This window comes from Enhydra lutris, unplaced genomic scaffold (genome assembly GCF_002288905.1).
Source record: "Enhydra lutris kenyoni isolate GAN:26980312 unplaced genomic scaffold, ASM228890v2 scaffoldscaffold6, whole genome shotgun sequence".
Taxonomy (NCBI): Eukaryota; Metazoa; Chordata; class Mammalia; order Carnivora; family Mustelidae; genus Enhydra; species Enhydra lutris.
This window is the reverse complement of record NW_019154090.1, coordinates 11,787,762-11,798,318: the sequence shown is the minus strand read 5'-3', so window position 1 is coordinate 11,798,318 and position 10,557 is coordinate 11,787,762. Positions and strand designations below refer to the sequence as shown.

Here is a 10,557-nt window from a genome sequence, read left to right as displayed (position 1 = left end):
TTTTTTTAAAATTTTTTTTTTTTTTTTTTTTTTTTTTTTTTTTTTTTGGAGATTTTTTAACTAATCCCCATACTCAACATGGGACTCAAACTCACAGCCCTGGCATCAAGAGTAGCATGCTCCACCGGCTGAGCCAGGCAGGTGCCCCTGTTACTGAGGTTCTAGAGCAAATCTCTTCTTGTTTGTAAGTGAGGCATAAGAACAATCCTCCCCGCTCCTGGTGTTGAGGATTCCAGGAGCAGCACAGTAGAGTGCCAGTGCACGGTGAGGACTCGCCAGACGGCCTCTGTCACTGTGGGAGGGGACTCCCTCAATCCCTCTTCTCTCATACGGGTCCCATCTGCTCACCCCTTTCCTTCTTGACCAAACAGAATGAACCTCAGTGAACCGGACTTGTGATCAAAGTGTGGGCAGGGGGAGGAGGCCACAAGCCCAAAGCGCATTCAGGTTTACTCTCCAGTTGAAGCATCTCCGAGCTAAAGAGGTCTGGTCTTCTGACCCCATAGGCCCATCTCTGTGCGTGGCAGCTCCGTCCACCCAGTGGTTTGGGCCAGAATTCTTCACCTTATGCTTGTGTCCTCATCTCCCATCCACGGAGAATGCATGGGGAAGTCCTATCAGCACAGCCCCATGTAGGGACTTCTGCTCTTGCTGTCTTCTCAGCTCAGAATGACCTGTACCTTCTTCTCATTTCTGTTCCAGTTGTCACTTACCCAAAGGGCCTTTGGTGGCTACTGTCTACAACAGTTCCTGCTTTCCATTCTCTGAGGTGCTATGCCTCTCCAACCTCCTACATTGTCACCCGAATGCCCATATGGTGCTTGTGACTCTCCTGTCCCTGGGACCCATTTGTGAAGGGCTGGCTTTGTGCTGCTTGCTCCTCTGTGCCCAGGGTTGTGTCTAGTATCTAGCAGATGCTCAGTAGGGGTTTGTTGAATAACTGATTCCCCCAAAGCAAATGAACCATTCTTGAGTCATGAGGGAAGTCAAGGAGATATTTCTGAGCAAAGGGAACGTGATCTGGGATTGAGGTGTTAAATGGGAAGGGAACTGTAGTCTTAAAAAAGTGTTAAGGTCTCGGAAGACCAAGAAAGGCTGTGGGTGTTTCCTGTTAGGGAGATCAAGGACCATGACAGCTGAATGCGGTATGGGATGCTTGCTTGGAGCCTGAACTGGGGGAAGAAATATTGTGAAGGACTAAGTCATCTGAACAAGTCGGAGTCAGTAATCCTACTGAGTAGTATTATCTACACAGAGAAGAAGGGTCCTTTACAGAAAAGAAAACTGGCCGATACCACTTCAGTCATGTGGTCAAACTCACCTCAGTGGTACTGGGACAAACGGACAGTCTGTGTCTCCCGGTGGAGAGGGTAGTGCACAGCCGCACCCCTGCACATTCTTGGCACGATGAGTTACCGAATCCAGTCACTGGGAAATGAACAGACAAAGACAGAATGTGAAAAAGCTTGGGGAGACTTCTGTAGATTAAGGGAGACTAAGGAAACAGGATAACCAGTGTAAAATAGAAACTTTGGTTTCCTGGATTTAAATAAATGAAAAGATAGCTATAAAATGACATTTCTGGGACAGTTAAGGATATCTGAATTTGGACTGTTTCAGGTATTATTCAAACACTCAAATGTTTGGGGTGTGATAATGACATGATGGTCATATTGGCGAAGGTCCTTTCTTAGGGGATGTGTGCCGAGATGGGGTAAGGTGTAGTGATGTCTGCTACTTATTTATGTATATTTCAGCAAAAAGAAAAAATAAGAAAGATAAAGCAGATGTGGCCAGATGCTAGTGCTTGATGAATCTTGGTGAAAGGGTAAACTAACAATATTAATACATAAGTAAATACATGTAACCAGTTACAACATCGGAACAGCAGCTTGGCTGATGTTTTCTGTCCGTCGCTGGGACAGATGTGAGCTCGTCCCTTCCTCTTGATTTCCTTGTCCCTGCTCTTCAGGATGCTGGATGAGTACTTTGAGGAACAGATGAAGGAAATTATCCGGATGTGTTCCCACCACCGCCAGACCATGCTCTTCTCGGCCACCATGACGGATGAGGTGGGCCCCAGGAATTCTGCTTGGTGGGGTGAATGCACGGGACCCAGGTTGGGCTGCAGGGGTTTGGCTGGGGCAAGCATGGCTTGCCTCCACCCCTACTACCTACCCCCACCTCCTGGCAGGCAAGTGAGCATCCCTGTGTTTGTGCTGGGCAGGTAAAAGATCTGGCTTCTGTTTCCTTGAAGAATCCTGTCCGAATATTTGTAAATAGCAACACGGATGTGGCCCCCTTCCTGCGGCAGGAGTTCATCCGGATCCGGCCGAATCGGGAAGGGGACCGGGAAGCCATCGTGGCAGGTGAAAGCCCAGGGAGGGACTGGGCAGGGGGAGCTGGACTCCCTTGTCTGCTGGGGTGGCACCCTGAAGTGTCCAGGTGTTGCCTGGCACTTCCTCTGATGGGCTCCCCTGACCCTTTGTGTGGTCCTGCCCTTAGTATGCTCTGCCACTTTGGCCATGGGTCCTTCCTACCTTTCTTCTGTCACCTCACCTCCCTCCCACTGTCCAGTCCTCCTTAGGTCCTACAGAACACCCAGCCACTTCCCTCACAACTGCCTCTCTGGCTCTTGGTTCAAGCTGCTGCTTTTCTTGCCTGAATTATTGCAGTGGCCTTGGATTTGGCTCCTACTCCCAGTCTTGTCCCTTGGTGATGCGTTCTCCACCCTGCAGATCATTGAAAATGATCATTTACAAGTGAACATTCACTCATGTTACCTCCCTGTTTACAACCGTCGGGTGTCTCCCATTGCTCTCAGACTCTCAGACCACAGTCCACACTCCCTCGTGAGTGCTGTACTGCCCTCTGGGACCCCGCCCCTGCCTGCCCAGAGCGCTCAGCCTGGGTGTCCAGCCATACTCTCCTGCTTCCGTTCTCTCAAACCCACCAAGCTTGTCCCGCCTTGGGGCCGTCACGTTTGCTCCTTGTCCTTCCTGGAATCTCCCCCCCGACCCCAAATCTTGGGAAGGAGGCTGCCCTGTCATTCAGCCTAACATCACCTCTTTAGGGAGGACAGCCTTAAAGCTGGCTCCCCATCTTCCCTTCACTATCTCACACCCGTTGTCACCCTTGGGAGCTGGGAATTGGCTTCTCTTCTGTGCCCTGGAATGTGAGCCTCATGAGGCAGGGAGCTTGCCTGTCTCCCCCCGTGCCAGCCAAGCAGCCACTTTACAGGCGTGGAGGGGATATGTATCAGGTGGCTTCCGGCTCACTCTGCTCTCCCCCCCGCGCCCCCAGCTCTGCTGACAAGGACCTTCACTGACCACGTGATGCTCTTCACCCAGACCAAGAAGCAGGCCCACCGCATGCATATCCTTCTGGGGCTCATGGGGCTGCAGGTGGGCGAGCTCCACGGCAACCTATCACAGACGCAGCGGCTGGAGGCCCTCCGGTAAAGTTCGGGGGGCTGAGGCTCCCTCCCACTGAGGCTCTCCTCACTGAGAGAGGGAAATACCACCCAGAGGTTATGTTAGAGCGCTTGCAGGGGTTGCAGATGGCACGGTCCCCCACTTTAAAGATACTTGTCCAGCTGCTGTAAGGTTATGTCTTAGGTAACATTGAGAATTCCTTGCACCCTCGCAGAAACCGACACTGATGCCCCAGGGCTCGAGTGTTGGAGCTGCTGAGTGGGGCCACAGCAGGAAATTCCAACTTGGGAAACAGCACATGTCCTGTTCTCTATAGCTTTTCCAGAGCAGCGGGCCATACCTGGGTCTGTTAGGACGAGATTTGTTATCAAAGCCAGCCACCATTTGTTGAGCAAGTACTTGGCCATGTCCTGTGTTTTCCATATGTTTGATTTTGTTTAATTCTCAAAGAATGGAGTCATGCTCGTAGGCCCGGAGGGACCCTTTAGAATTCTTCACTTATCTGCATTTATCATAGGCAGCTGAAAGGTATTTTTTTTAAAGAAAGGCTGCTTTGAAGCCTGAGACATGTGCATATGCTCCTTCCTACAGTCTAGCTCTGTGGTTCTGGCACTTTTAAATTTGTAAGAGTTGGGGCTTAAGGTGGTACAAACCAAACTATGTTTGTTCTGCGTTACAAGATGTTTAAGGTGTTGTGTGAGTATCAGATGTCTGACATTTAGGATCTCATTTAGATTATCACTGTGACGATCTGTACTCTCCTGCTTGAATCCAAAAGGATTTGTGTTCTCTCTGCTGGCTCAGCCTCTTGTGGAGCTTTTCTGGGGTTGAGTATCCAGGTGAACATCTGCTTGTGGCTATTTCTAGGCGCTTTAAGGACGAACAGATTGACATCCTTGTGGCCACAGATGTGGCAGCCCGTGGACTTGACATCGAGGGGGTTAAAACGGTGAGCAGCCCGTCTTCCTTGAACCTTTGGTGGGAGTCTTTTTGCCTCCTTGTGTCCTGTCTCTCTCCAATTTCCAGGTCTGACTTTGACCTGACTTGGACCTACTTTCCAGGTAATTAACTTCACAATGCCCAACACCATCAAGCATTACGTCCACCGGGTAGGGCGAACAGCGCGGGCTGGCCGGGCTGGGCGCTCAGTGTCTCTGGTGGGAGAAGAGGAGCGGAAGATGCTGAAGGAGATTGTAAAAGCCGCCAAGGCCCCCGTGAAGGCGCGGATACTTCCTCAAGGTGAGGCACCACTGCAGCAGCTCAGGGTGGTTGGGGTGGGCAGGGCAGGTCCTGGATCAGACTCTGGGACAGAGCCAGAGCAGAGAGTAAGAGGTGAGAGTAGTCAGGAGCCGAATTTGAACTCCAGTCCTGCTACTTCCTTGCTGAGTGCCCCTGTGCTGGTCTCCCCTTGCCCCTCTGTGTCTCTCTCTGTGTGAAAGGGAATGATGACAGACTTAGGCCTCGAGTGCCCCACTCATAGTTTATTTTCCAATCTTTGGGAAGAGAAGGCTTCTTGGGGCAAAAGCCCAGTCAGCACCTACTTGTTCTAGATGTCTTTCATTCGTTTCCTTCTCATCAGTAGGGTCACATTCTTTTTTTCACTTTATAAAAATAATATATATTCCGTATTAGAAATTAGTAAATAAAAGCCAAAAGGTAATTGCTTGTGGAAGAGCTCACCACTGTTACATTTAGGCACATATCCTTTGAGACCTTTATTCCATTCATACCTGTCTTTTTTCTTCTATTCTTTCCATTTTCACTTAATTCATTCCATCAGCTAGCAATTATTGAGTACTACCAAGTGCCCGGTGCTGTTTATTCTATCCTAGGTATTAGGAATATAGTAGGAAGCAAAACAGCTGATACTCTGTGGGAAAAAAAAACAATAAATAATGAGAGTAGATGTGATCCAGAATGACAGAGGAGGAGAGATACTGCTTTCGAAAGCTGTTTAGGAAAGGCCTCTGAACAGATGGCATTTGAGCTGAGTCCCAGATAAGAATGAGGCAGCTGTGAGTGGTCTGCGGACAGTGTGCCAAGCAGAGAAAACCAGGGCAAAGCCTCGGAGGCAGGAGCAGACGTGATGTGCGAGTCAGTGAAGGAAGAGCCAGAGGGCCCAGGGCACAGTGAGCAAGGGTGGAGATTGAAACTCCGAGAGGTAGGCAGGGGACACGTGTAGGAGTTTGAAATTTATTCCAAGAGCAGTAGGCTCTTTGGGGACTGGATGGGGGCTTGTTGTGAAGCAGATAAGTCACCCGTAAAAACCCCGAATTTTCTGTTGTCACTAAATACACATCAATCTTATTTGCATCAGTTACATAGTATTTATGCTTATTGAGAATTTTTTGTTGTTCTCTCCCTTGAGATGTCATCCTCAAATTCCGGGACAAGATTGAGAAGATGGAGAAGGACGTGTATGCAGTTCTACAGCTCGAGGCCGAGGAGAAAGAGCTACAGCAGTCGGAAGCCCAGGTGGGGCTGCCTGCAGGGTGGGGGCCCGCAGGGCCTGGGTGGGAAGCGGGCTGCGGCAGCCTCTGCCCGTCGTGCCCCGCCGAAACACGGGGTCGGCCACACGAGTGCCCCCCTGCAGCTGCCAAGTCACATCTTACCAGATGGCGCTGTCGTGGCAGCCATCCTCGTGCTGTCTCCACAGATCAGCACAGCAGAGCGGCTCCTGGAGAAGGGGAAGGAGGCACCGAACCATGAGCCTGAGAGGAGCTGGTTCCAGACCAAGGAAGAGAGGAAGAAGGAAAAAAGTATGTTGGAGAGGTCCCTCGCAAAAGCTGACCACAGAATTCTAGAACTCAGCAAGGCCACTGCTAGGTCTGTTCCCAGAAGAACTGAGAACAGGGACTCCGAGGCACACTGTGTGCTGGGGTCCACAGCAGCATTAGTCACGGGAGCCACGGGGTAGAAGCGACCTATGTGTGTCGGCAGACCGACAGTCACACGGATGTGTGCCCATCCCATGGAGTGTGGTGTAGCCGTCGTGGAGTGGGTGCACGTCGCAAGGTGAACCGAAGTGAGGTGATCCAGACGCAGAAGGACAGATAGTTATGGTTCCTCCTCATAGGAGGTAAATCCGGAGATGCAGAAAGTAGAATAGCGACTACCAGGGCTTGTGGGGAGGGAGTCATGAGTGGTTACAGATGTATTGGTAATGATGAAAAAGTCACAGAAACAGGTCACAGTGATGGCTGTGCAATGCTGTGCAATACTGTGCATGTGATGAACGCCACTGAATTGTGTACTTAAGAATGGGTAAGGGCTCTTGCGCGGCACAGTCAGGTTGTGTCCAACTTTCAGTTTCAGCTCAGGTCATGATCTCAGGGTTGTGAGTTTGAGCTCCGCACAGGGCTCCGTGCTCAGCAGAATCTGCTTAAGACTCTCTCTCCCTCTGCCCCTCTCACTGCTCTCCCTCTCTCTCAAATAAATATTACAAAATATATTTACAATATATTTAAAATTAAAATTAAAATTTAAATTTAAAATATTACAGCCAAATAAATATTAAAAAAAAAAAAGAAGAAGAATGGATAAAATGGCAAATTTTACGTTGTATCTATTTTGCCACAATTTTTAAAAAGTAGGTCAGGAAGATATTTATATGTATTCCCTGCCCTCCTCAACCCCCTTTTTATCACACAGATTCACATTTTTCTACACCTTTTTTCAAGTTAATTTTTAGCTTACATTTTATACAAGCACATATGTAGCTGCTTTTTTTTTTAATGGCTGCTTGGTCTTCCATCATGTGGGTAGATTATAAGTTATTTAATTAATCCCCTCTTAAGGGACATTGAAATTGTTTGTAATCTTTTGCTATTCTGTGTAGTGAGTTAACTGTACAAACGCCCTTTCACAATTAAGCATGTGCATTTGATTTGCAAGATAAATTCCCAAAAGTGAAATTATAGGCCGGAAGATATGAGCATTTATTGTTTTGTTAGGGATTGCAAAGTTACCCTCCAAAGAGATTGTGCCAGCAGTTTAAGAAATACTGCCTATATCTGATGGGACAAAAAGTTAGGGTACATGCATGTTAAATTTCTGTGTTAAACATAGTCACAACAGCCAGATGGCGGGAAGGTGTGGGAGTATAAATGAACCATACCATCTTTCACAACATGCTAACGAATGCCTCAAGTGGATTAATGGAGAGAGAACAGAACAAGCATCGTAGTGAGATGGAGAGGTAACCACCAGCAGAGGATGTGACTGGCTGTTTCTCATTTTGAACTCTTATGTACCAATTTAAAATACGTGTACTGCTTTTAAAAAATGATGTAAAACGGTACCTAGAATCTCGTACTCTCTCCTCATCCTAGTTGCCAAGGCTCTGCAGGAGTTTGACTTGGCCTTAAGAGGAAAGAAGAAGAGGAAGAAGTTTATGAAGGATGCCAAGAAAAAGGGAGAGATGACAGTAAGCGGCTGGGTGCCTGTCCGGGGGCATGGGTCAGTCAGCACTTCGTGGTCTGTTCTGTAATCACGTCCTTCTTTCTAGGCAGAGGAAAGGTCCCAGTTTGAAATCCTCAAGGCGCAGATGTTTGCTGAGCGGCTGGCCAAGAGGAATCGCAGAGCCAAGAGGGCCCGAGCAATGCCTGAGGAGGAGCCAGCAAGAGGCCCTGGTAGGCAGATGGGGAGGAGGGCCCACAGGAGCTGGTAGGAACGTTCTTCCTGAAACTTGTGCTTCTGGTGTGGGAGAAAATTGGAGGGATAATAAGAGCCCATATTTTTTGAGTAATGTGTGTACCAGTATGTACAGTTACTTTTGGGTTCCCAAGTGGTGAAGTGACCCCATGGTCAATGGGGAGAGCTAGGACCTGAACCCAGGCCTTTCTGACTTGAGCCTAAGTCCTTACATCCTGCTCCTTAGAGAAGCAGGTCAGGGGAAAAAATTAGTGAAGTCAGTCTTCAGCTCATTTCACATTTCAATGGCTCTTTTCACTTTGGGACTCTGCAGCCATCCTTTGGAGTGGTTTGTCTCACCTGCCACTTCTCAGTTCATCTGTTTTCTGCTGGGATCCAGTGTGTCTTGTTGCCATGTCAGTAAATCATCTGGCCGGAGCATCCACTGAACTCGGAACTGTTACCCTGGGCTTAAGGATAGGATTTAGGAGCTTGGGCCAAAGAGGGGAATTCTAACCCATTCTTCCTGTGCACAGCCAAGAAACACAAGCAGGTGAAGAAATCTGTATTTGATGAAGAACTTACCAACACGAGCAAGAAGGCCCTGAAACAGTATCGAGCTGGGTAGGGTTTTAAGTCATCATGGGGCTCTTTGTATTTTGAGCAAAGTTATATCCCTTCTTCCTCCTGTACTCCCCAATTCCCATATACTTGTAGCTTTAGAATATATAGTTTTAAGGGTTCCTGTCTGAACCACCCCTACCCATCCTCCACCCCCAGCTAAGATCATCTCGGGATCCCAGGGTAAGAACAGGAGAAAAGTATTAAGGCCCTCCTGTCTTGGAGGTGAACATTTCTGGTTCAGAAATAGACCTTTCTCTCAGGAGAGCTAGAAAGGCAGAGGATCCTGGTTTGCTCTTAGGAATGCGTTACCCTCCCCCCCCCCCCCCCCCCCCCCTCCCCTGCCGCCCAGTATCCCTTGGGCTGGGGTTGGGTTGGGGATAGATGAAGCTTCCACTCTTGCTTTAAAGCTGGGCCCTGACTTCCACAATCCCATATTGTCGGGTCAAAGCACCAGGCTTAGAACCTCACACCCTGAAAATGGTGCCTCAGTGATGCTGCTGCTTCCTGTGGGAGCTGGGTGGGGGCGACAGTGAGACATGTCTGTCTGTCCAGCTTCATTTCAGCATCTCATCTTCTTACTTGCAGCCCCTCCTTTGAAGAAAGGAAACAGTTGGGCTTGCCCCACCAGAGACGAGGAGGAAACTTCAAGTCTAAATCCAGGTAACGTTTGCCATTTTGGAGGGCCGGAGGCTGTGCCTGTCTGGGATTGGACCTCACTTGGGAAAGCACCTCCTTCCTCTTTCTGGTTTTGAGAGTTGGTCTTTCTTTACTCTGCGGATTTTCTTTGTAGGTACAAGCGGAGGAAGTAGCTGTGTTGGCCTAAAGTTTGTGGGGGCAGCCCTTACCTTCCTTGTGGGAAGTCATCCTGGTTTGGTCTCTTCTCCCCATTTGTAAAAAAAAAAAAAATTTTTTAAATGTAGTCTGTGTCATTCGTACATTAAAAAAAGAACGTAAGGTAAGGGGGTGGGGGTGGTATGGGGAGTTATTTCCTAAGCATCCCCGTGAATCAACCAAGGCTCTTCTTGCTGATTAACTTTCACATAAACAAGATACCAAATGGGAGGTGCCTGGCTGGCTAGGGGGAGTGTACGACTCTTGATCTTGGGGTTGTGAGTTTGAGCCCCGTGTAGGGTGTAGAGATAACTTTCAAGAACACTTAAGAAAAAACCCAACCACAAATGGAAGTGTATTTTGGGAGGGAGAATAAACGAATCTGAATTGTGTATTTTATTCCTCTGTTCATCCCTCAATAATAGCGTAGTCTATCCCATCTACTTCTAACACATCTTTATACTTGTAGAGGAGCTGGATGTGGAGGAAATTCTTCCTAGAAGTTCTTTTGATGTCTGTCTGTCCTAGAACCAAAAAGCTCTCATCCACTGAGCATTAGCCACATGCCAGACATTGTGTACTGAGAGCGCTGTCTCATTAAATTCACTACACCCTGTGGGAGAGGTAGTCATTCCCCTTTTGCACATAAAGAGACAGAAGCTCGGAGAAAGATGGAGTAACTTTCCAAAGTTACGCGGGGAGTTCAGGTTTTTGAAACCAGGGTCTGAACCCGTATCTAACTGTGCTATAGAAGTGCTACTGGAGAGATGGAAGCTCAAAGGGGACAGAAGGGATCCCAGATAAATTAGCTCCTTGTTGCAAAAAACAGCCTTTACCCTGTAGAGTGGTGGTTCTCATCCTTTCTGAATCATAGGTTCCTTTGACAACTAGATGAAAGGGAGAGGCTTCCCCTTGAGAAAATTGTATGTTTGTAGTCTGTCCTATGTAATTTCAAGGAGTACATACACCTCCCCCCACCAGCTCAAACATAATAGTTATCCAGTGGCACATACCCTTGACATTAAAAGAATGTATT

At 48.2% G+C, this 10,557-nt stretch overlaps 1 protein-coding gene across 1 annotated transcript in view; it reads left to right on the top strand.

Moving 5' to 3' along the window:
• Nucleotides 1–9,596, top strand: part of LOC111141591 (DEAD-box helicase 27) — a 19,115-nt gene extending 9,519 nt beyond the window's left edge. Inside the window, exons 10-21 of the mRNA XM_022494257.1 lie at nucleotides 1,973–2,072; nucleotides 2,228–2,369; nucleotides 3,304–3,457; nucleotides 4,302–4,383; nucleotides 4,496–4,673; nucleotides 5,803–5,909; nucleotides 6,091–6,193; nucleotides 7,766–7,860; nucleotides 7,942–8,065; nucleotides 8,603–8,690; nucleotides 9,276–9,350; nucleotides 9,481–9,596. Coding sequence (XP_022349965.1) covers nucleotides 1,973–2,072; nucleotides 2,228–2,369; nucleotides 3,304–3,457; nucleotides 4,302–4,383; nucleotides 4,496–4,673; nucleotides 5,803–5,909; nucleotides 6,091–6,193; nucleotides 7,766–7,860; nucleotides 7,942–8,065; nucleotides 8,603–8,690; nucleotides 9,276–9,350; nucleotides 9,481–9,499 — 1,267 coding nt within the window. The 3' untranslated portion in view covers nucleotides 9,500–9,596. The remainder of the gene's footprint in view (nucleotides 1–1,972; nucleotides 2,073–2,227; nucleotides 2,370–3,303; nucleotides 3,458–4,301; nucleotides 4,384–4,495; nucleotides 4,674–5,802; nucleotides 5,910–6,090; nucleotides 6,194–7,765; nucleotides 7,861–7,941; nucleotides 8,066–8,602; nucleotides 8,691–9,275; nucleotides 9,351–9,480) is intronic.
• The last annotated feature ends 961 nt before the right edge of the window (nucleotides 9,597–10,557 follow it).